The 26669-nt window shown below is 39.3% G+C and overlaps 1 protein-coding gene across 3 annotated transcripts in view; it reads right to left on the reverse strand.

Moving 5' to 3' along the window:
- slc4a4a (solute carrier family 4 member 4a) overlaps window positions 1-24871 on the reverse strand; it is a 55732-nt gene extending 30861 nt beyond the window's left edge. For 2 of the 3 annotated variants that reach the window (XM_035658062.1, XM_035658061.1), the window contains exons 1-6: window positions 24665-24869; window positions 23856-23953; window positions 19307-19380; window positions 13906-14079; window positions 2164-2299; window positions 38-198 (exon numbers count right to left, since the gene is read on the reverse strand). In XM_035658062.1, coding sequence (XP_035513955.1) covers window positions 38-198; window positions 2164-2299; window positions 13906-14079; window positions 19307-19380; window positions 23856-23872 — 562 coding nt within the window. In that variant the 5' untranslated portion in view covers window positions 23873-23953; window positions 24665-24869. Of the gene's footprint in view, window positions 1-37; window positions 199-2163; window positions 2300-13905; window positions 14080-19306; window positions 19381-23855; window positions 23954-24664 lie in introns of all 3 variants that reach the window. The other variant, XM_035658063.1, reaches the window with a different exon arrangement.
- Between the last annotated feature and the right edge of the window lie 1798 nt (window positions 24872-26669).

The raw sequence follows: 26669 nt of genomic DNA on the forward strand, positions 1-26669 counted from the left end.
AAGCACTTCCTTGACTAGTGACCTGCAGCCAACTTACCAACAACCTGAGGCAGAGTGGAAGCTTCCATGTCCAGCATGATGGTGCCTTTCTCTATGCACGTCCGCAGTTCAAAAAGGCTATGTAGGGACAGTGTTGCCACATGGGGTTTACTCCAGCGTTCACCTCCCTTCTCTACCTTCTCCTCAAACTTGATCCACCTGGAGGGATGAAGAAGGATTGGATTAAATGGTGAAGAATGATAAACTAACCTAGTAACTGTGACCTTTTGGGACATTAAGCTACGTTACAGGATCAAACATCATTTCAACATGCAAAGAGCTTGATATACAAATTCAAAATAATAAAATAAACTGAAGTTAATCCCTTAACCATAAAAAACTATCTTGTGTGCTTGTATGGGGCTGTGTTACACAAGTATCAATTGATCAGTTGATGCCAAATTTTACCAGGCAACTCACCACCTGTCACATTAAATATGACTGCACAAATGCATATTAAGTCTTGTCTAATGCCACCTGATAACAAGTGCATTGAAAAAAAGTGAACAATGGTCTTTGGCTGGGCGGACAATTTGTGGGAAGCCAAATCTTTCTTTTGTTAATGATCTGTTCTTAAATTCAGAAGCAGTATTATCATTTCTTTTTTCTTCAGGTAGTCGTTTTAATCACTCCCCCTCACCCTCCCTTAGAGTCATGGAGAGGAGAAACTGAACTGGTACTGAGCAGTTGATTCTGTGGGGTTTTATTTGGTCAGTTTGGCAGCCAAAATTACACTTGGCCGACAGCCAGCACTATCCAGCACTTGTGAGATCTTTTCATTCATTTTGAGTCCCTTAAGCGCACTTAGTGAGACATTGGAACAGGTCTTAATCTCTGCAGTGATTTGCAGAATATTAAGTTTGACATTAAAGATTCAGAATTGATTAATTCCACCTTCTATAAGTTAAATATAAGTAACACTTTTTGAAGGGTCTGGAACTAAAGTTTTCTTTTAATCGTTTTAACCCTGGTAATCCTCTTGTACATATTTCTTACTTGTTCAGTTTTAATTTGGTACTTCAATTGAAACGTTTGACTTTAACTAAATCTGCCCTCGTGAGAAGAAAAATATTTTTTGTGGACAGAATTTTGTTCCCCTGTACACTTAATATTGTATATTAGAGAATGACAATAAATTCTACCTCGTACATTTAAAAAAAAATAAAATAAAAAATAGAAAAATGTCAAACTGCAGTGTCAAACAGCATAAAGCACTTACATTTGATTTGCATTTTGACTGATGTGTATTTGGTTAAACTCAGGTATAATCATTCCTCCCAATGGGTAGGTTTCTGCAGGATTGACAAGTCATGGTGACGCCTTTTGAATTTCAACATAATGACTCAGTTAAAGCCCATCTGGGATAATCCTTCACCAATCTAGTATCAATTTCTTGTGTGCGGGCACAGGTGACAGAAATTGGACAAATTTAATTTTCTAAATAATTTTCAACTGAAATAAAAACAGAACTTAGCCTTAGAAAGTTTTCCTCAAAGACAGGAAAACACTTTTAAAGCATACTGAAGGACTTTGAGAGTGGAGTTCTCCAGTAGAATTCCTCTGAAAATCATTCAACCAATAGTGAACAAAAATGTAAGTTCTATCTGCAGTACAATTGGTCAGAGGTTAGGATAACAAATCAACTCATTTGGAGCCTCAAACACCAGCCCAGGGATACAGTTTCCCCCTGAGAGAGCTTCACTCATCCAACGCTAATGATGTATAAACAATCATCCCATCTCTATCCCATCCCATCCCATCCCACTAGTGGGCCACACAGGAGAAACCTGTGTGCAAGCTTTTTATGCTGCTCCAAATTCAATGCACATAGCAAATTCCCTACTGATAGTAGCTGAAGTTTGAAAATGTCTGTTCAGTTATTTACCTCTGTCTGGGATGGCTGTTTAAAGCACTGAAATAACAGTGAACTTGAAGAAACAAATATACCCTCAACATAAAAATAACAATAATTTTGCTGTGTAGATGACTTTTCACAGTCAACTGCACTACATTTTTGTATGTCAATGGAGAAGGTTTCTGAACATCATTACAACTATAAAATCAAAAAGGTGCACATACATGTCCTTTGAGAGGAAGCCCCAAGCTTGAGACTGATGTCCTTACCTGGCAGTCTCCTTCCACTCCATCTCCTGTCCATCCACCGACAGAAGCTCATCCAGCTCAGTGAAGAGTTGTGGGGGCGCCGGGCCGTCATCCTCCTCCCCGAGGATGAAGCGGATCCTCTCGGCTGCCGGCGAGACTGTGGAAAGAGGAAAAATACTGCGGTTCATAGGCTGGCAATGGTGCCCATTGGGCAAAGATTTGGGCACCAGCTTCCCCTCCTCAGCTGGACCCTTCCAGTTGACCTCAGGAGGAGGTGGAGGTGGTGGGATTTTCACCATGACCTCCTCTCCTTTCTCCTCCGTGTCCTCTTCCTTTTCCTCTTTCTCCTCTTGGTTATTGTTGTTGTTGGACATCTTTAAAAACTCAGTGAACCCCCCTTTACTCTCCAAATCAGCTGACCCAGGGTTTGCTCCTCAGATAGCAGTCGGAAAGCTCCACAAGCTCACAGAGTCCCAAAGCTGCAGCTAGACCCTCATTAAAGTCTCTGGTGGAAGTGACAGTCGCTCTCAGCTGCCTGCTCCAGCACTTTGTGAAACAGGTAGGAGGGGGCCGATGGGGTTTAGGGGTCCCCTCAGCGACAGTGTCCCCACAGCTAGCCCCTTCTCCCTCTCTGCCCCCTCTGTTCAAACAGGCCTTCACCATTGGCCCTCCAGCCTTGGCAAGCTGCCCCGGAGCTCCTCATTAACAATTAGGAAATGGTTCACAAACTGGCCTATTCTTTAGCAGAGGCTTGGCTTTCCTTCCCTTGTCTTCTCATGAATATTTAGAGAGCAACACAAACAGAATTTCAACAGGACTGATACATAAATTAGACTTTTCAGTGCTATTCAAACATGTTGTAAATGGTCAACACCATCATAGCTTGTTCCTACAAGTGGAAACAATATTTGAACTCTGAATGAGCGCACATACAATCAGTACCCACTTTCATGAAAAGCAGGCCCGTGCATGTAGAAAACTGTACACAAAGATTATTGTTATCAGCAAACAGCTACACAAGACCAGCGCATGGGGCATCATTAGAGCTACAGTTTGTTCCTGGAAATGCTCACATAAGTGAAATGAGGGCATCACTGCTCGAGGAATCAGCTGCTATGTAAAAGCTGCAAATTGCTGCATTATGGAGACTGATGTGAAATCACTTTTCACAAGAGTAAGCTTTAAAACTGTTTACAGTGCTTCCAACAATGTCCACGTACATTGAGTTCATTTTGAACTAAATAGCGTCCTTTAACAAGCAAATACTGCTTAGTCAAACCTTAGCCAATAGACACTTTTACAGCAGATATCTTATGGTTATTATAGCCAGGATAGCACAGGCATAACTAATAACATTACTGAAGGCTCATTTCCATTCAAAGGCCCTGGATTGGGTTGAACCAGCTATTCATAAATCCATTATTAAGTCTGAATGTAAAGTCCTTCCTAGGTTCTAAGCAACTGTAAAGTTTGAAACTAGTGATTTACTAAAGACTTAGTAAGTGTAATTGGCTGAAACATCTATATCGATGTCTAATCAAGAACAAATAACAACAGGAAGTCATGGTAGCATCACAAGCTAGCAATACTTCCCAACATTAAAGTTTTATTGGTGCAAAAGATGTAATTTGTTATGTAATTCAAAATCTTCAGCTTAACATAATTATTAAACAGCAGGATATGTTGACCGTACACAATATTATCTCTTTGACTCTTCATTCAAGCGGGTCATATTAGCAAGCTAACATTAACTTTGTCGTTTTTTTCAGTTAGATACACAACAGTTACAACTCGCAGTTAGAGGGTGTAAATATTTAGTAACAACTCATCTCTACGTAAGAACTAGATTGTGTGTCAACCTTGTCACGACCTGGCTCTGAAGCCGTGACAAACAACGAGGAGACGCAGTTGAAAGATCAAAATTAATGAAGTAATTTATTTAGATCATAACACCTAAACGTACAATGCAACCCGAAAAAGAAACTAAAATAGAAGATGAGGGTATGTTTGTCCAGTACCATCAGTAGTGAAAGTGGTGTATGCCATGAGTGTGATATATAAATGAAAAGTAAATGTGGATTGTTAAAACACCAACTAATCCGAAATACAAACAAATGATAAATAAGATAGAAAGAGAGCCACCGTCAGCCAGAGAGGCGGGGCTTTTATAGCTGGGAAACACCGGGCCCAGGTGCTATGCCGATTGGTCCAACCCCCAACTACCGATTGCCTTAAAAGGAGGAGGAAACATTAATGCCACTCAGGGGACCGTCACAACCTGTTTTAATTTACTCATGCATAGAACTAAACCTCGTAAACATTTACAGTACAAACTAGCTTAGGTTTGATCTTACAAGCAGCTGGTGCAACCGGCTCCTGGACGGTTACACATGTTTGTTTTGGATGACTAGACTTCTGGTTAGTAAGTAGGGCAAAGCTATGCTAGGAATTACGTGGAGTCACCAAACTCAATGCATCAATAGAAATTATACAAATGTAACTTGCCCCAGTAAGTGCAACAAAACTAACAGAAGAGTCTGGGTAACAGTAGGTACATGCCCAGTCAGGCAAAATAATCAATATCCCCAGTGTGGGTTTACCATAAGTGTTTATGGCATTTCAATCTTTGTGAACCCGCATACACAATATCTGAGCCCTGGAACTAGAACACCTTAATGGATCACAGGCAGCATTAATGTTATTGATCATACCAGTGTTTTGCTTACTATGACAAGTCAAATGACTGCCTTGAAAAGGTCTGTTAATACTAATGTCATTAGGACTCCTGATTTCATTTTGTCTGAGGAGGCAAGACTGAATCCCAGATAGAAATGCTATTACTGTCTCAGATACAAACCTTTCATTTTTGATGACTCTAGACTTACAAATTAGTGTATTAAAAAAATTCCATGATAATCAGTATGAATAGGTTTCAGAAAATCTGCAATCTGATATGTTTTCTGTATACCTCCATGGAATGGAGTCCAGTCTAGTGACAGAAACTTTCATTTAAATACCGTAATCTGATCATTTTAAGAGAGCTGAAAACCTAGATTCCTAATGAGTATTTTTGATTTATTCAGGCATGTAAGCACATCTGCCAGATTTCTTTGGTTTATTCAAAACAGCGATAAACCATGATCTGAATGTTGTAATGTAAATAAGGAGAGGAAGTGCAGAAACACCTAGATCAGTTCCTTTAACACTTCATGTTAAGAAATTGTGTAACTTCTATGATAACGTATGTGTTAGAGGTATTAGTTTGCATACAACACATATTAACTGTTTAAAAGTTCTTTATTGGCTAAGGATATAATGTAATGCTATACATGGCAAAATTACTAATGTGATGTTCTTACTGTCTTGGGTGCTCTTGTAGATCTATCTTTGTGAGGACCACTTTGACTTGAATGCCTTTTTGGAAAATTAGGGCATTTTGTCTGGTCCCCATATCTTCCATGTCTTCAGGCTTAAAAGTATGGGCATGTAGTTGTGATGGTTAAGGTCAGGGTTAAGGTATGTCACTGAGGGTCCTCACAAGTACAGAAACACAAACATATACAGTATGTATGTGTGTGTGTGTGTTGTGTGTGTGTGTGTGTGTGTGTGTGTGTGTGTGTCTGTCTGTTTGTGAGTGATAATAACAAAGCTGCCTGATCTGATTACATAACAGCATGCTAATACAGGGGCACCAGAGCCTTGACTACAGATATTGAAGATATCTTAAAATGTTTTGCATTTGAAAAGGCGTGTAAAAAACTGTGATGGGCACAAGAACTTGCCATAGAAAGCCAGAGAAATAAAATGGTTACCAGGGTTTGACAAAGTGACCACCTACCTGGTGAGAAGGTAAATTACATGCTATATAATGTGCTATACTGTTCCTAAATGACAAATTAATCACAGAGGAAGGACAATAATGCAGGCTAACCTAAGTGCTGAGTCTATATCTTTCCCTTCCTTTGCAGATATGAAATTTCAACATTTGCATACACACCACATTGAGTCATTCATTCATTCTCTCATTCAGCCAGCAGTAAGTGGCCAAACAGTAAATGAGGCGAAGGCTTGAAGTTTCCCCCTATTATGTTTCCTGCAGCACAATAACAACAACAGCAGGTATGAGCCAGAGAAGCAGCTATAAGATTACTAGGTGGGGGATAAACTGTCTGCTGGCACACACACACACACACACACACACACACACACACACACACACACACACACTTCCACAAGCTGCAACTAGCTTAAGTCACCGCAACCTGTTTAATAACACCTTAGGTGAAATAATTTACATGTGCGTTTCACACATTTAGCTGACACTCATATATCCACAGTGATTTATGCTGATTACAGTAAACAGTTAAAACAAGCTTTAAATACCTATAAGGCCAAAATTACATGCAAACAATAGCAAGCAGTGCAAGCTAGGAAAAGCTACCTGACACCAAGTGTATACAGCGGCAATCTGCTACTTTCTGTACTTTTCTGCATGTTCAAACTATAGCTTTTTATGTTGGAATTTTACCAATAACATATATTGCTAATTACAAATTGAGATTTAGGATTCACTATATTTTATGATAAAGGAGTGAGCAGGAAGGGTAACAAAAAATCCTGTCGTGGGACATCCAAAATATGAGTGCATTTGAAATGGTCTTGTACCCACCCTTAAAGAATTAAAATCAGAAATACAAAAAAAAATCTCTGAAGCTTCTAGATGTTCTATTTCTTAATGAAACTGATGCAGCCTGTTCAAGCTATTGGAAACTCAAGCTGGTAATAAGCACAGTGTTGGTGTCAATGCAATACTGTCCCGCTCGAGTAGTTGCTAAGAGAGAGGTGGGAGGGTGGGTGAGAAGGGTTAGGGGGGTGAAGCTCAGTGCAGAGTGAAAGCAAAGAGGGGTGAGAGCGAGCACGAAAAGGAGGGATAGAAATGAAAATCCCATCGTTCAAACGCAATTTCAAAGCTGTGTGTGCTCTAGCCAAGAGCCATGGGCATACAAAGAGGACTTTGTCCCAGCAGCAGAGGCTCATGGGATAGGGGATGGAGGAAGAATGCCCGCTGCCCGGCAGAAAGCTTAGTGTGGCTGCCACTAAAGGCCTGTTTAGTCCCACTCTTGACATGCATCCTACACAAATACCTTCCATCTACTCTGACCTTTTTGAAAAACTCAGCACAGTAAATGGCAACATGGGATCTAATAGCATGTTCATTGTTTGTGACTGTACATGTAACAATAATGCAACTCTGCCTCACCTTTGTTCAAAGCAAGGAGAGGATCAGTGAGAGTACAGGAAATGTTTTCCATGACACAAAGTCTGATGCTCAGTATGCAGGGCAGCTAGCACACAGGCAGTGAACAGGGATTGGGCTGAATGCAGAGTAACACCCAGAGGGTGATTCACTGAAAGCACAGTATTTATACCCAGACCATCCATCTCTGGTATTTTGTTTTGATAGCTGAGGTGGTCATGTTCTGATGAGAATGTAACAAATACCAGCTGGGGGAAGCTGAAATGAAATGACCACTGCTGTCTGCAGGTATACTGGATGTACAACCATATGTCCTCTGTGTTTTCACTGTAAACAGCACAATGCAACCTATCACAGCAGGGTCAAGTTTAAGTCTGACTCTAAGTTTGTCTACAAAACGGCTAAAAAGGAACACTCTGTCAAGGAAGACTCAGCAACAACATCACCACTACTTTTTGTGAATCATTTATTCTTATGGCTAAAAGGGTAAACCCATTAAAATGGTCTAAAATTAAAAAAAAACTGCCAAAAATGTCACTTTGCATGCATGATTTAAATAGATTTTGTAGTGAAAATTAAAGTTTGATGCAAAAATGATCATCCCCAGACTAATCATGAATCATATCGCCATCTCAGTATCTGTCAAAATAACTGCAATATAATGTTTGACTTCAGTACTGATCTCAACAAACTGTTTATCTTATTGCTTGGCAGGATCAATAGAACAACATCGATAGAGATCTCCAGGACAGAGAGTGTACCATTGTACACATTCAAACAAGACCTTCTTTCCAGGCTCACAATTTAACACAGACAATCTCAAAAATCCAAATCTAAAACCCAACACAGGACAGTAGATACTCAAATTTACAGTAGTCTACATCAGAATACAGGCTCATCATGAGACACTGAATAGGGGCCACAGTCTCAAACATGCTGCATAAAGCACAGTGTTCACAAACTTGGCTAACCATAAAATCACCTTCAGCTGACGGCAACAAACTCATGTCTACTCATGTCCATTGTCTGACTAATGTTGAAAGTCAGCTATCATTGCTGAAGAAAATCAGATAAGGCAGGTGGACAGAAAGTAGTAGACACAGTAATGTTTGTAGCTAGCCGTATATCTCCTATAGGTAAGCTACTCTGTGATAATACATAACCTAAAATCTGCATGCAGGGCCATTTTATTCAAGTCACTGTCTAGAGAAATAATATTGATTATTGTAACTTATACACTTAAAATGTACAGTCATGGTTGTTTGCAGCAGAAAATAAAACTGGAAGACTTGCATGTGCACTTGCACAAGAACAAAGGGGTTAAAGAGAGGCTATGTGCATAATGGGTTGTTGATCTAAGTGTCAATCAATGAAGATTAACTCATCATAACAATAACTCATGTCCAGAAAGACACAAAGTCAAACAAAATGATGGGTTTTTAAGGGTTTAATAGTTTATCCAATCAATATCCAGAGACCTTTCCTACTGATATAATTTATTTTGTTCTTGTGACGCTGAAGAATATCTCCTACAGTCTGTTCTTCTGTAGACAGTCTGGTCTCACAGCTCTAGAACTACTTCACAGGATAAGGTTTTACAGAACCTCCTATTGAGTAATAGAGTAATGATGGTTTAAATTTCCAGAATCATCAAGTGAAGGCCATTGAGCCTTAAAAAAACCAAAAGTATTCATTTTCTCACTCCTCTGCCCACTGTATCCTTGTCAGTACATGTATACCTTAATTTCTAACTAAAAACGCTGGAATGTCTCTTCCCTTTGGACCCTCCCTCGTTACTCTCAGGGAAACTATTTAGTACCAAGTAGAATATATCTATCATCATGGAAAAGCTTTCAAAGGGAATTAGACTTTACTTTCAAAGTGATAACTTTAAATATTTAAAGATGCACAACACATATTACTGTTGCCATGTGATACCCTGGTAGCTCCGAAATGTCAACTTTTCAGAAACCACAAGAAAAACAGCCAGGTTTCTACCTCGACCTTTACATTTATCTAATCAATTTTGAAAGTCATCATAAATCTCAATCTACTTTCAATTTTGAGAAAAGCAGGTCTCAGTGAAGCAAGAGCCTTAAATTGGAGATGTATTCACACAAAAAAGAAAGAAAACTGAATACATCAGTCTTAGCTTGCTCTATCTGACTTTGGGAAATTAAACCCATTTGTATAAGGACCAAGTTTCTAAGTAATCTTTGTAATCCACTTTGAGAGAACATTTGATCCTACTAAAATAGGAAGGGAAAGCTTTGGAAAAAAAACATGCTCATCAAAATGAGCAGGGGTCAAATGGCCCTGCAGTGGACGACCAGGAGGATGGACTTGCAGTCCCTGCAGCGTCCATCTGACCAAACAAGAGAATTTCAATCCAGACCACAGACATGGGCCTTCCCATGGGGGCAGCCATATTTCCCAGAGAGAGTAACATGCAAGAGGGCAGTGCAAAACAGTAGGACATTAGGTATACTGCATGCCTGTCAGTTTTTGCATGGCTGCAGATTTGAGTTTTAGTTGTACAAACATCTCTCAAAGTCAGAGCTGCTCTAGAGTCACAAATATCCAAATACACAAATAAACAACTAGTTTTTGGACTGCAATAAAATCCCTGCATTAATGCAGTTTTATCTCTATTATTATGACAGTCATCATGTTGGAAGGTCAGTAGGCTAGCTCACTAGCTTTCCCAGTAAGCTAACTAAGATCCAACATATGATAATTCTGCAGGTCATACAGTGCCGTATGTTCTGGCCTTTACACTAACTAGATGTCAACTAAACTGAACACTTATGACATATTTTGAAGCCCCATCCCCACCAGTATCAAAACATCATGTGAAGGAACATCTTTGGGATGAATAGTGGTCATCTCCGTGGTAGAGTTCAGAGACTTGAATAATCTATGACAAGGAGAACTGTAACTGTTCTGGTGGCGCATAGTGGTCCAACACGTTACCAGGACATCTGTTTTCCATTCATTTATAAGTCATATAATACGGCCTGGTTTTAACATGTCCTTGTACCTAAATGTCAGAATAGTACGTTCGACAAGTAAAATCCCCAAATGACAGATATGACCGGTGAAGAGTACCAGCAATAGTTTGTAACATTTAAGAGAGTTTTACAGCCACCATACTTTCTCCTCAGTGTTTGGAAGGAGAGGGTGAAGAAAGGGAGTTGCAATCTGCAACGACGCCGCTAGATGCCACTAAATCCTACACAGGGAGAAGATCATGTCCAGGTTAAAATAAGTGAGTAAGTCATGTGACATAAGTGACATACGTAAAGTATATTATATTAAATACAACGCTGACTTTGGGTTTCACACGAGGTGAAAGTCCTGTGTTCCTTTGATCCATCCACAACCACTTCCATAGGCAGACTTTTTTTGCTCTTTACACTGCTTCAGTCATAATAAATACGGCCCATAGAGGTCGCAGCCTAACGATGTAATATGGATCAAAATAAGCTGCTACACAGCTGTTTTTCTGCTGCTTGATTTTTTTATTTCAGAATTAAACTTTATGATATTAGCTTAATTTTCTCTAACCTTTTGTCTTTTGTGTGTGAGCTTCGGTCCAAAGTTACTGTAACTACAAAGTGTGTTTACAACAGGTTTTCTAATATTTTCGTAAAAGCTATATTCTGCTTAATACCCTCAGTGACCAAATCTGCCTCCCACAACTGTACATTCATTCAGTATGTAAATTGCACTTGTTATTAGGAACATTTGAAACTGCCATCTAGTGTTGCCTGAAGCCATGTATGCTTGCGAGTCAAAGAAAAGGCATCTAATTGTAACTGTGTAACTTTGCTTCAACTCAGCCAATACGATTATTTAGGTCTCTTCCTCTGAGAAATGTTTGTCTCAACTAAAACTCCAATATGTCCCAGCACACTGCAGGTGGGCTCAGACACATACTTGTCTTTCTTGAGGGCTATATTTCTTTAGGGGGACTTGTTTATATATTTTTCGAGAACTGCAAAAAGACAGAAAAAGGCCCTGTTGCTGAGAAAATGCTGCTTAAATTCACAGATGTGGGTTTTTGTTTTCTTTATCTTTTCTCTGCTAATACAAGTGTGCCAGAAGTCTTATTCAATGACTAGAGCATGCTGAAGATCTCTGATTCATGATGAGACCCTTTTCTGTTACTAGGAAGAAGACACTTTCATACATACATATTCAGTAAATAAACTTACAGTGGACATGGCGAAAGAGTGTACTTAATGGTTCACATCAAATGGAATATAAATTGTACAAAAGTCTGTTTACATAAAATAAAGTAAATGAACCACTGACTGAACAACAATACCAATTATACTGTCTACTCTCTGTTTGTATTATGCCATTCCGCTGCACACTTCATGGAGCCCTTAATTCCATGACAAATTTTTACAAAATATCAACAGCCTTTACGCTATTTCACCCATATGAGCCAGCAGAATACCACAATGTTGACTGTTAACAAAACGTCAATGCTCACATTCTCCTGCCAACGTAGTCGCATTTTCCATGAATGGAGAATGAATGCTGCTGTAACCAACCGATGTGTCTAGGGTTTCACACGTGTCCTCATCTCAGCCTGAATCTCGGGTGGGATCCATTAGCCTTGGTGAGTACAAGTGCATCCCTGCCAGGTCAGTGCTCTATAACCAGACACTTGCTTTAGTCTTAGGGATGGGGTTAGACTTTCAGGAGGGGAAAAAAAATGACAAAATACTCCCAGTTTGGGAGTCGAGACCCACTAAGCATTGCAGGATAAATCTGAGGGGTCGCAAGACAAATCGTTAATGAGAAGGAGAAAAAAAGATATTCTCTGCTACACAGCTTTACCTTCAGGCCTCTAAAACTATTAAACTTAAAACAATGTGAGAAGTGTACATCATTATAGTTGTACTGCTTGCAGCCCAATGACATGATCAATCTGTGATCAATGGGTCAGGTGGAAATGGCTTGGCTTTAAAAGACCACCTCACTCTGTAAGTCAGGGTAAGACTAAATTTGAATTTAGCAGATTCATTAGAATTATTAACAGAAAAGCTCAGATTACACTGCTCATCTAGCAACATGATATGTGAAATGCCAATATTAAATCAATAATCACATCTTCAGCCACTTTTTTCTCTTTTTATAAAACATTGCATCCCCATGTAGCTTGACCGTGATCAAGTAACATATCCAAAAATCTATAAAACTCACAATGTTTGCTAAATATGCATGATCCCAGTCAGTAGCAACAACCAGATGGGTTGGCTGTAATCTATTCTCTGATTGGATTTATGCCCTGAAGAAAATCCCCCACATCAAGTGATGTGTACACATTGTAAAATCCAGTCCTGGTGCATTTTGGTCCTCTTGTCACTTCATGTGAAATCTGGCATGTGTAAAATTATGTCATTCTCTAGAAATTACAGTGGCCTGCGTCATTAGTTGATTTGATAGAAAGCAAGGGCATTTTAAGCCTTATTCACAGAGGACTATTGTTACACATGGACCTCACGTAATCACGCAATCTTTTATCTACCGATTTCAACATTATTGCAAGGCCCCTGTAATCATCAAAATAAAGATAGAAATCTGTGGTTCCCAACCTTTTTGGCTTGTTATCCTTTACATCTATGAGCATATGTTTATGAACAGTTAGCAGTTCAACGAAAATGTGATGTTCCCTTCTCATATCGTTTCATCTGGATAGCTTTTATAGCCCTCGAGAGAAAAAACAAAAAAACAAAAACAAAAATCTCTATTAGCTTCTTCTTTAACTTTTCTCTGTTGTTAATTATCTTGCAACCCCAGCATATCATATAAATGTCATAAATTGTATTGAGGAAATCACCATGATCTTTGTGACATTATAAGTCACTGGACATTTACAGGTTTTATTAATGCAAATAAAAGTCTCACACTGAACCTTAAATTGCACATGCAAAAAATGCCGACATCAGTATAAGTTGGGCTTACACTTAAATTCACATCTTAAGTCACAGTCACCCAGTGTAACCTTTCCCTGCTCGCTTTCTCAAGTTTGCCTCTAACAGGCCGGAGGTCTTTGTCCGAGCATCCGCAGATTGGAGCAGCTGTGCCTTAGGGCACATCGTACTTTACACTCCAGCCAACCAAGAACACAAGCCCTAACACATATAGATGCTAACACACACGCATACACACAAAAACAGATACACTTATGTCTACAAACAAGGACAAAAGCAGAGAAAGGCATGCACTTACACACTGTCCCCAAGAGACTCAGCACTAGTACAGTTAAATCTGAGTAGCCATTACTTCTAATGAAAATTCACTCTGCTATGTCGAAACAGACTTGTCACTCAGCAGGACATGCACGGCTATTCCTGGCCACTAACTGGACTCAGCAACTTCTTTGGGGTCACAGGGAGTTACAGGGGCTTTTTTGTGGAAAAGAGAGCAGCCTTCAGCAAAGACAGACATGAGCCCTAACCAGCCTTGACGTGGAGTCCATCAGAACTTACTTAGAGGTTTGAGGATGCTGTTGCTTGCCTCATCGTTGTTTTCTGTGTCCGACTTGTCAGAGGCATTCTCCGTCAACTTCTCCTTTCTGTCCTTGTGGCTGGTTCTCCGACGGTGGCGCCTCCGACGCCGATAGCTCTTGGGAACGTGCACACCGATGTAAATGGTGTGGTGACCTGCAAAACGCAAAACAGCAGATGAGCTCTCTGACACTAAAAATACTGACAAATTCAGATTGCTTGGATGCAAATGATGCACCTGAACTTCACAGCTGACTTCCTAAAAACAGTACAAAAAGTGCCAAATTAAAACATCAATATTTAGAAAATCTGGGCATTATCGCTACAGTGCTGCAAAATAAGTAAGATACAACATCACCCTCACCGAATCTTGACCACTTGTCAATTCAGTTATACAGGGAACATTCTCACATCCTCAAGACAGCGTAGCAGAGCAGGGTTATATGGGTTGCAGTACACTGTCAAAACAAATATTTGGACAGAAAAAGAAGTAGGACGTAGCAGTAAAGACGCCAAGACTGCTTGCACGACTACATCCCTGTTATGCATGTTGGCACAATACCAACAGAACGTGCAGTTTTACATGTAGTTTGTTGGGTTAGGGTCAATAATGGCAAGCAGACCAGACTGTTTGCTAAAAACATGCCATTCAGATGGAGGTGGGTTTCATGCAAACATGATATACATACATTTTCAAAAATGCTGGTCATATTCAGATATGGTATCTGGTTCAGGGCATTTATTCTAAACTAATTTTAGTGATTTACCGACGAATCAATTATCCTTTTAAACATATTGCATATAATGATGGACAGAGATGATGTGGATTATGCAGCAGGAGTTGTCTGACAAATATCTATGGACAATGCCATTTTTTTCTACCATGAAAACTGTGCAACCAATCCTTCATTAAGATAGCTAAAGCTAATGCAGTCTAATACAACAGTTCTGCAATAAATCCAACCTTCATGAAGGTTACAGTATAATGTTCAGTTTTTGTTGCAACTGTCTTAGAGAAGTCACGATACGGTCAGTGGGTAGGATTTATTTTGTGGGGCTGCTGAATTGCATTGGGTTATACTGGGAGGTGTCACTGATATAAATGGGTTGGACATATTAGAAACACCTCTCACTATGATGCATCATTTAACATGATATGCTGTGTGTATGAAGCTGTATGCAAGCTGTAGCACTTTGTATCTGACCATTCAGCACTGGAAATTTCCTGGACCATCAGACCATCAGTACTTACTTTAATGCTAGTTTTCTATACATACAGTACTGTATATGCCAGTGTATGCATTTCTAGTACCACAAGTATATCCTTCCTAAGCAGGGGAAGAAAGAAAGCAACCGTCCAGAGTGAACATCAAGAGTCCTCCTGAAACAAAAGGCTCTATGCGATCAGTGTCAAACGTCACCTTTTGGAGCACGTCGGGTAACGCTGAGCCAAGCACTGCACATGACCCAACCAGGAAGTGGTTGAACCCCTCAACACAACAAACAATGATCTCTCTTGAAGCACAACAGCATTCATTATTCACTCGCACCACAATGCCTTGTTTTTTAAGGGTTCATCTAAATTCACTGACACAGACGGTTCAGCATACCAAGCTAATGCTGGGCATCAGAGACGAGGAAGATATAAAATGATCTGAATTGTCTTACCTAAAGCGTGAAGGGATACTGTAAATTAGAGGGGATATTTTGTTTGTTCAAACTTCCTGCTCCTCTGTCTATGGTCAGTTTTTCAATGCAGTTTTCAAATGTGGTTTTTAAAAAGTTGGGTTAAAGCAACAAACTGAGCAGATATTGGCCTGTTGTTAAATACTGAATATCAGAAATCAGCCTCTAGTTTGCTTGTATCATTGCTGTTGATGTGACAGAAAATCAGACGAAAAACAATATTTAAAATAAAACAGTTTAATTTGCTTAAAAACTGTCAACAGTTTAAAATAATTTAAAAATAAAGATACAATATAGATTTAGACACATAATAATAGATATATATAAAGAAATATTTGGTATTCAACATCATATGAGGAGGAACTCTCCAGAAGAAAACAGACAAGCGGTTGCAGTTGGAGACCCGCAACACCCACACCAGAGCTGCTGCCCACTAGGCTTTTGGTTCAACAAAGATGGTACATGTCACATGTTTATGGGATAACATAAAAACACTAGATCAAAAAAATCCTGCCGGCATCGCTGGCCAAAATAAAAAACAGTATGCACCCACTCTAGGAAACAAAAACTCCAAGTTGCTGAAAGTTTAGTCAGAAAACTGCAGATTAAACTGGAGACTGGATAGGTAAATATATGGCACGTCATAGTCCATGTAGACGTGTTTATTCCTTTGATACGAAAAGTTCAAATGGTTGTATCGATTTGAGTTTTTAAAGGCTGATTCTTCTGATTTTGTGCCTGTTTTTTTATATATGTAATTTTGCCCATTTTCATGAAACATTACAAATGTCAGGGTCCCAGTAGAGAAATTACTAAAGACATTCTTAGCAGCTTGTTAAGGCAGAATGACCCACCTCGCCCATTCATTATAGGGAAACACTATACTTTTAAAAAGGCCCTGCACACCCACATAGGTGTTTTCACTTATTTAGCTGATTACACCTCAGCTCAGGTTCAAGTTAGTTGTCTCTTTGTTGTCTTTATGATGAAATGATTTTGCTCCTTGGTTCCTTTCTCTGGAAACACTAACTCATTGTAAGCAATGCAAACTTAAAACTTATGAAACAAAAATAGCTTTAGATAAATGCCCAGTATTCTTTGTGTTACCTTTTAACTTTTCTCTGGTTTATTAGGTAACATTAGAGTCGGCCAGTCAGATTGGGCATTACGTAATTAAAACGTAAGTAAGACCCAGAGGCAGATGGCTGGACAGTGACAATAAAAGAGAACAGAGACATAGACAGAAAGAAATAAAGACCCCAGTGCTATTAGGGCTGACAGATGAGCAATAAAGCAGAGCGTGAAGACGTTTGCACAAGCTGAACGACGACTAGAAAGGAGTTGAGAGAATAAGGGGAGAGTGATGGAGGAGAGAGAATAAAAAATAGTTGAGTCAAGGAGCTGGAAGGGAAGATTTGCACACTGCCAGAGCAGCTTTGTGTAACAACTTCCTCTTCTTTTTTGCGTGGAAGAAGAACTTCTTTTGGAGCTGCATGCAAGCACACACTGAATGAAATAAAATCCTTGTGTGTGCTGGTTGTGTGTGCTGGGAGGTTTGTTTAGCTCACTAGATTTCTGAGGAGAGGCAACGCCACCGCCAGTTTCCCCAGTAACCGTACCACTGGGACCTGCCCAGACCAGTGGGGAGGATGGCAACTTGCCACACAGCTCCGACAGCATGCTAATAGAAAACAGCTTTTAAAAATATACTCTTAAGTGGGGGAGAGATGTTAATAGTTTGGCTTTTTGTCAGAATAAATAATTACTATTCCTCTCCTCCTTACTTCTGACTCAGCTGTAACAGTCGATATCTTGCAACTGTATTATATCACAGCAATACAAAGATGTATCCCTTTAACATAGGTCCACACCAGATGTGAGTGTTTATGTAGGTGCACGGGAGCTTGGGCTGTGTAACTGAATCGTCATTCTTGAGCATTAATACAGTCTGTGACGCAGAGTTCAGATACCAAATGTTTTGCTTGACTAATCAGTGTCAGATAAAGAGAATTTGGCCATTGGACCAAAGCTCCTCTTAGGGACTTTTATCTTGTACAATGTGACAAATGTCAAGCTACCTCATCTCTTTCTGTTCATTTTTATCAGTCGGTCTTTGAGTCATGCTGTCGGCTCTGAGCGAGCAGCGGGGAGGAGACTGAGCTCAGTGGAGACTCCGAAAAGAGATTTAGCCGGCAGACGAGGACACACGCAGACACAGCTGAGAAGCTGGTTACGCACAGGAAGTTAGAGAGATTGAAGTAGGGTTCAAGCTGAGGTGACACCTGACAAAATGTTGACCTCATGGGGGACACTGCTGTGCAAATTCCAATGTTGACTCTGTTATTTTGATTATGTGTATAACTAAGTTACTTAACAGATCATACCAGTGGTTTTACATGTTTTAGCCCATTTTCAACAGATTAATTATACCCTACATCATCATTCATAGCTGTTGTTTTAGCCGACTTTAGAAGCTTGCTTTAAAAAAAAACTATCTATCCGAGCAACATTAAGAAGTTGAAAACGATGAATTTATGCATTAGGCATTTAGAGAGAATGAATAAATTTAAAAAAGACCTGAAAACACCAACAACAAATGGCTGGTGCTGGAAACATTTGAGTACTTCCACGAAAAAATCTACACAAAACATGAGGTTCTTGGATGATAAAACTGGCTCTATGCCAGGCCCTTTAATCTGCTGGACTAGAACCAAGAAACCCGTGATGGTGGGTGCTAATGTCATCACCATGTAAATGTAATCTTGCTCCTAGGCAACTAGAAGCATCATGAGTAGTGAGGAGAGTTTGAGGTTTGAAAAACATTTAATAGACCACTGAAACCATTTGCAATTAGCTGGCTCTGAACCAACTGGATCTGAAATGAATAAAATGCAGCATATATTGGATATAAAGTTTGCAATGAAAAGCTACAATAAATTACTATAATAATGGGATAAAGATTTTAAAATACAAATAAAACAAAAAAGACCACTTATTTCGATAGTGTTATTAGTAAGGGAGAAACTCTGACATATTTAGTTGTCCGATAGGTTAATTTAGTTTTGAAATATGCCTTACAAACAAAATGTTATTATTCATTTTGTCAAATTAAAACAAAATCTACAATTAACTGTGATGAGAAATTCAAATGTTTGCAGTTCAATTACTGTACTGTTCACTCCCTGATGGCATTAATTAATTATTCAAAAACATGCCAATAGAAATGATTTACATTTCATATATTATAGCATGTTGGAAGGGTTTCTTTCCTTTCCCTTTGTTGTCCTGTAGGTCTTTGAGGGGATTAGTGAGGTAAACACTGGATCACATGCTCTGTGTTCTACATCTTTCTCGTGCCAGCTCACTAAACAGGTGAGCGTCACGGTGTACGTGCAGGAAGTGTGCAAAATTTGGCTGTCTCTAAAAGGATAAATGACACCCTTCCTACTTCTCTCAATGAGTGGCCTTGCTTTAAAAAAAAAAGCTATTCAGAAGTACTGAGTTGCTCGGGAAAATGAAGGAAAAAGGTTTGGTTTAGACAAATGCCTCTTAAAATAGAGTTAAACCTTGGAAAACTATGTACAAAGCATCATGTTTGAGGTTTACTGACATTTGTATTTCACACATGGCAGGTAAAATCAGACTTTTTTTAAACACACAAAGAGAAATGAAAGTGTACAGGAACAGGTAAACTTACCCTCTACCTCCTCCTCGTCACAGATGTGCTTGAGTAAGGACGCCCCCCGGTCCAGCACCGCCTCATCCTCCATCCTGTAGTAATAAAAGAGGAAGAAAGACTGCTCACACTTCTCTTCCAGCGACAACGTAGAGCCATAGCGCTTTGGCTCGTTCACCTGCAGTAAGTTTGGACTGGGGTTCAGTCTGGTGCTGCTGGTGGCGCTCATCTCAGCCCATTAAAGACTCATAGACAGACACGCTGTGTGACAACCTCAGAGCTTTGAGATAGAACCTCAAAAGATCTGCTTTTCAGTAAGTAAACCACCCCCAAGTGTGAGAATGTGTGTCGTCCTTGAGGAGAGTGCGCAGTCGACAGGTACGATGTAATGGATTTAATCTAGTGGAGGGGGGTGAGGCAAGGACAGGAAGTCTCTGCTAATTGGTGGTGCTGTTCATGCGCAAAAAACAAAACGCCCAACTGACTGAGATTTGAACCCAGCGAAACGTGGCCCTGTCTACGCTTTACCTATTACACACCGAATCAAGGTGTTGTGGTTCATTACTGGCGAAAAAAACATCTTAAAGAGTAGCAGTTATTGTTGTTTCTAATCAGTCACACGCCCACACACATACTACAAAGCCTCTCCATCTGGTCAGTAATGCCTGCCAGCCCCCCTTCTCCACCGCCCTCAACCTTAGAAACAAGTGGGGCATCACATGTCTACTCATCCGCCCTTACAGGATTACGCCAGCTTTACTTAAGTGACAAGACACACACAAACCCATGACGGGCTGGTGTGCCGGAGCCTCCGCTGCTTTCCAACGCGACTCCATGCTTGTTCATCCTCGCCTACGGTTCACCGACAAATATCGACGTGAAATAAGGATTAAAGAATGTTTCATACAGGCTTGCTCAGTGGCTGAAGAGAAGTTCTGTTTGTTTGTTTGTTTGTGTGGTGAGGGCAATACAGTACTCCAAGTCAGCTACTTGCATGCTGCCATGAAAACTGAAAAACATAAAATCACTGCTATTACACAAACAGCAAATTCAAATGTTTACATTAAACACGTCTTTATCTTTGGAACTTTGTCAAGATAAGCAGTGTTAGCAGAGCTCTCCACAGTTAACCCCCACCCCCCCCATTCATTCACCAAGACTTAATAACACACAGATAGCAGACTACGTAAGCCCTGGGTTTATCCTAATGGGATCACAGACAAATTGGTTTGTTTTGTGAAACAATCGCATCATTTTTTGTGTTTTTTAACAAATTAGTTGAAGGATTCATAATTGTCCTTAAATTAAAATATTAAAACAAGTTTTTTTTTGTCAGGATTACCCAATAGAAAATTACTTAAATAATAACATTATTGCTAAGTATTATTAATATTGTTAGTGATAGTAGGAGACAGAAGAGTGATAGGAGTACTCGGATTAGTATTGTGTCGATTGGAGAGTTGTTTGTTTTTTCATGAGGCAGTAAATGAATGCTGTTACTTTGTCCGTACTGAGGAGATATGATACGATAATGTCATTAATACTTTTAAGTAATGTTCTCCAGCAACCTAGTCCATACGTGGTCAAAGTAGACTGGACAGCATGGTGGGGAGATACCCTGGATACAACGGTCTCAGAGGTCAAAGGTCAGCTGCAGAACAATGCTCTTCCAGCTGGTTGGGATTCATCGTCCTGCTCAGCATGAGTAGACGTTCTCCACTCACCGCACTGCGCCGCATCATCTTCATATATAAGCATATAAGTAGAAGTAGATTAAGTTCATCGGTGTCTTGTTTTGAAACGTAACAAACACAGAACAGGAAGAAGTGTGTTTGCTAAATCATCAGTGTTATTTTAACTCTGAGAAATAGTATTTTCAAGCAAACAGAGTTGTTTTAACACTCTCTGATGGTCGGGACCGGCCACCCTGTCACTATTTCTGTTCTATGTGTGGACAAACAACTCTCCAATCAATATTTGTGAAGAAGAAAATAACACTGCAACACTTCTTGTGTGTAACAAAAAATCATTTTCAGTAGTCATTTTAATAATATTAAAAAGATAGAGTAGGCTGATTGATTACTCATCTTAACAAGAAACCGACATATCAAGCTTTAGCTCTGACGTATAGCTGATGTCTGCTCTGGGTCAACTTGCAAAGAGTTTTCATGATTCAGCCACAGTTAAAGGCTGTATTTGTATGTGTGGACCAGCTTTCCTACTAATACTGGCCTTCCTACTTCCTCCATTGCCACCTATGGAACAATCATGGATATAACAGGCCAAACTCCCCTACCACCCACACATGCCTGCACCCCGAGTGAACTGAACTGAACATATTAAATCAGAGAAGGAGAGGACAACAACATGCTTCAGTGAACTTAAAAAAAAAAAAATTAAAGTTAATGATTTGGATATGACGTATTTTTGATGTTTTGTGCCTTCCAGGAGTTATTTTGTGATGGAAAGAAATTGTACTTCATTTTTCATATTTTCTTCACCTTGGCCCCCTTGCCCTGCTTTGTCTGTTTCTACTTAAGCAATTTGATTTGCTTACATTCCCCAGAATTCTTTTCACCCCTTAATCAAAACCCTGCACAGCAGACAATTTGCAGTAATCTTTTCCAACTTGCTTTTACCTGCAGGTTGTTACGTTTCTCTGATGATCACATGCTCCTTTTCCTGAACTCTTCTTTGTTTCTAGAATCAATTTTAGTTTAAGGCAAAACAATCAGGCGACAATAATAATAAACCGTGACAGCGAATGTCTGGGGAGGCCAGTTCAGCATAAAGGAAAGACTAAACGAAAATAATAAACATTGGCTTTAAAGAAATATATTAACAAAGTGAATATCAGTTACAGTATTTAAAACTGCACAGTGAATTATAATAAATCATAAGTTAAGCACCAGCAGGTTGAGTGATGCAGAATCATATCTTTGAATGCTTGTGTACTTTGCAGCATAACGCATCAGTTCAGACATACAGTATTATTCCACCAAACATAAAAGAAAATAGGGTTTAAAAAAGTTTTTTTTTTTATCATAGATTCATCTCTTAAATCAAAAAGTCATCAGTTCAAAGTACCTTTTAGTTTTATGTTCAACAAGCTTCGTGACCTCAATGCACTTCTATATTATATTCTCTATTGTCAGCCAAAACTGCATTTTGTTTTAAGTGACACTCACTACAATATCCATTATACAATATTTTTTGTCCAGGACTTGTGACTGACCTTGACTTGATCCAAGGTTGGAATTGACTCCATTGGGGATTTGTTGTGATGTAGAAAAACATTTTCTACTATCAAAATCCCATATAGCTGAACAGGAAATATCTCAATTTAACAATATACCATTTGTCCAGTTTACCAGGAATAACAGGAAAATGGAAAAAGAACAAAACAGGCACTAAGGAATGCAAATGATTTAGTGTAATAGTATTTCAAGGTGTATCTTTCCTTTAATCAATATTTAAGTAATGTATTGATAATGAATAGCTAAACCCTCAAGCAACATTGTAACATATTACAAGCTGTGCAAGCAATCAAAACTTGACAAGCTGTTACTTTGCACTCACGATTGTTTATTAGCTGCTATCTGTCTTTCATTTCACAGATAACGTATCATTCCTGTAGAGCCTACAATTATCTGTACATGTACCCTACATTCACTATCTGTTTGGAGAGAAAAGTGTGTTCTCCGTACCCAAGCTGATGCAACTGTTGGCTGTGTCCCCAAAGCATGGAAACATCAAACAGCCTCAAGGCAGTCAGGACTGTGTTATGGTTTACAGTATCTGTTGTAGTCATTGCATGAGATATGAATTAATGTGTCCAGGTCATGTATCTATTCTATTCTCCTGTGTTCCAATCAAGTTTGTAAAGTCAAATAAGGGAGGTAAAATGGAGAATGAAGGTAAAATGTCATCAGATATCAGATTCCCCAGAACCTCAAAGGGTTTCTGCACTAACTAAAAAGGATATGTACGATTTTTGGTAAATGATAGCCACATTAAGCTTTTGTCTGACAGTAGTTTTCACCATGCATGGAGTTGAAATTCAAAGCTTTGTTTTTTTTTTGTCACACAAACCACACCAAAAGTTTCCACTGCTTCCTCGAACTGACTGGGGGTCACATGGGAAACAAAAATTCAGCTGGGATTTAACATCCTGGAATTGCAGTTCCGGTGTCATCTTGACAAATGTCAAATAGCTGTCAGAATTGCCTAACTGATGCTACTCATTCAATAATTTTTCTTTAATTGCTCAGGGATAGAGTAGCTTACAATTAAGTCAGATATGGTTTGAATTTCATATAAACTTGACATACAGCCATGTCAGCTACAGCCCACCCAGTCTGAAAGCAATATTGTTGAGCATATATTTCACCTTCTTGGCAGTCAGAACACATGTTGCAACTAGTCAGCCTCATTACTAAACCACTCGTCCCTCAAGTGCACCCAATCTATAAGCATTTATTCCTCCTTTTATTAAGCACCTGTAGCTGTCTACACGCTCTTCCACACACAGGGGTGGCTGATTCAATTTATATAAGGTCAAGTCACTTACTTCTTGCTGCCGCTCATCTCTTCAGGTTGCGTGTGATAAATCTCCTTACTGAATGTGCTGAGCAGAGCGGATCACCGGAGTGGCTGCTGATGTTTGACCTGACAAAGTAACACATGGGGAGGTAATTTCTCTGCTCTATGTGGACTCAATGCACAGTCAGAGGATTTCACTGAAAGCACAGTGCTTCACTGAAAGGAAAATCTCTAAGCTACATTAACACCTTAAAAAAATATATACAAGGATGTTATACAGCACAGGTAAGATTTGTTATGGGCCCAGTGTGGGTCATTTAAAAACACAATACTGCAAAATATGATCACAGGAGTACCACAGGCACGCTTCAAGAGGTAAAAATACAATGCTGACACTCTCTATGCACCATTGCAAGAACTGTAGTAATCCTGTGATAATTTCAGGACACAGAACAACAGGAGACTTTATAACATGAAGTAGCAGCTTTGGCTGCAGAAATCTGACAGCACACTTTGAAAATAGCACTGTAAATCATGCCAACTGGTCCAACTCACCGCCTGACCAAAACAAACTGCAGCTGCGCATTTACGCACAAACCACCCTTCAATCGTGTGGTAAATGATAAAGTGTTTCAATAAAACTTAAGACCACGCAGTCAGCGTGACTCGAAATCCAATAAAAGTTACACAAAGCACGATGAAGTCCTGAAGGCACCAGTGACACGCTGTAGGAAATGTTATTTATGTTCAAGGCGCTTCTTCACACACGCACTCAAGGGCCTGTTGAAATTTCAGTCGTCAACAACTTCAAGGTTGGAGCAAAAGTAAAGAACTCACCGCTGTATTCCTGATCTTTGGCTCTGTGTGTTTGGCTCTTGTTGTCAACCCTGCGCTGGCATGAAAGTAAAGACGTCTCTTTCCACTGCTCGGCTGAGTTTGTATATGGCATTGTGCGGCGGCTGCGCTCAGCATGCTGCCGCCTCTATCTGCTGGACCATCCTTCTGTCAACGCCACTCCTCCGGTGGGAGGTCAAACGGCTCCACTGCTGCGCCATCATCACTCTTCTTCATCAGCCCCCACCCCTCCAGTTGAAGCCAGTCATTGTACAGCTATGGCAAGAGGCAGGGTCAATGTTTGGACACACACAGTTCAACATTAAGTCAGCAATATGTGGACGTTTTTAAAAACATAAACAATAGGAATAGTTTTGTAAAGTTAAAATCAATTGTAAAGAAAAATAGCAGGTTGATGAAATAATAATGAAATCTACTATATATAAATATATTGTTTATGTATTTCTTCTCATTAAAAAAAATACTGTTTTGGCCATAATGAGATAATGTGTTTTTGTTTTGTTTTTTTAACTCCAAATTATGCAGATAAAGCAACCCTGTAATATTCCTAAACTAGAATAGTTCCTCAGGAATTGTTATCCACCATCTCTCTACAATGCATGGCAGGATTACTGCAGTGTCTTCATATGAGACACTTGCTGCGATTGTTTATTTATTTTAGCTGTGAATCATGTCTCTTAAATCTACAGCGCCATCTGTTGGAAGCAACATGGCAAGATTAGCTGTCATAAGCTTCAGACGATATATGATACACCCAAGAGGGGCCTGTTATATCAGCCTGAACTAAACAGGTGCAACAGCTACCGGCTGAAAATAGGTTATTTAGATGATTCTTCATTTTGTATTCAAAGCAAAGCTGAGTCATGATTAAAGAAAATTGATCAATTATTTTTGCATCATGCATCATCAGGAACTATGACAACCAGCCATGTTTTTAGCTCCACCGTGCCCTTTTGAGATTATCGATCCATAACAGCTTTCAAATGGTTTCAAAAGACCACTCAATAACTCGTGTCTATCAGGCAGACTTAACCTACTGCAAAACAGGAAATCCACCAGATGACAGTTACCATGTTTTAAACATACAGTAAGCCTGCTTGTCAGGGTTAAGTCATAACAAAAGGATAAAGAAAAACATCAGGCTAATGGTTGGTAAGGTTTACCAGTATGGCTAACCATAGGGTAAATCCTCCATTTTTTTTCCCACAAGGAAGAGGATTGCCAGGGAACATTGACTCTTCTTGGAAAGGGAAAACAAACTTTACATCAAACAATCCCCACTCACGTTCGGCAGCTTCAGCATAATGATTTAACTTAGGTAAATGTTTTGCTTCAGCCAAGCCCAGGCCATGTCCTTGAAAATCAATTGCAAATATTCAAATAGCTTCACACAGCTTTTAAAATCTGTGTCACCTGTTGTTCACCACAACATTAGTGGCACTGCTTTATGGTGTTAAGAAAATAACATTAGCTTAATAACTGTAACTGTATTAACTGTATGTTGTTAATTATGCTGTGCATAGTCAGTTAATTCATTAACCATTAACTGTTAAATAGTGTTGCAGTGATGCTATAACACTGTAAGTTCGCAAGGGCATGCCAAGACACCCAACTGTTCAACAGATTAAAATAGTTTTTGTGGCTGTCCCCACATCATTGTCCCGAAAATAAAATAATGTTAGTTAGTACTGACAATTTTTACAGAAATTAACTCTATGTATGGAAGCCAAGAACAGCCGTACTGGTAATTATGGTTTTTTAATGCCATTATCTCGATATCACAAATTAATTATTTCATCATCTTGGGAAAACAAGCTTTATTATCTCAAAATAATGAGATAATGAACCCATTATCACGAGAAAACTAAAAATGGTTTATTCTTATCAGGAGTACAGAGGCTGTAATGTCAAGATCACAAGTCAATTTATCTCATTATCTTGAAAAAACAAAAGACAGATTTTTAAAGATAATGAGATAATTTATCAC

The sequence above is a fragment of the Morone saxatilis genome, unplaced genomic scaffold (genome assembly GCF_004916995.1).
Source record: "Morone saxatilis isolate NCDOM2014 unplaced genomic scaffold, NCSU_SB_2.0 Contig16, whole genome shotgun sequence".
NCBI lineage: Eukaryota > Metazoa > Chordata > Actinopteri > Moronidae > Morone > Morone saxatilis.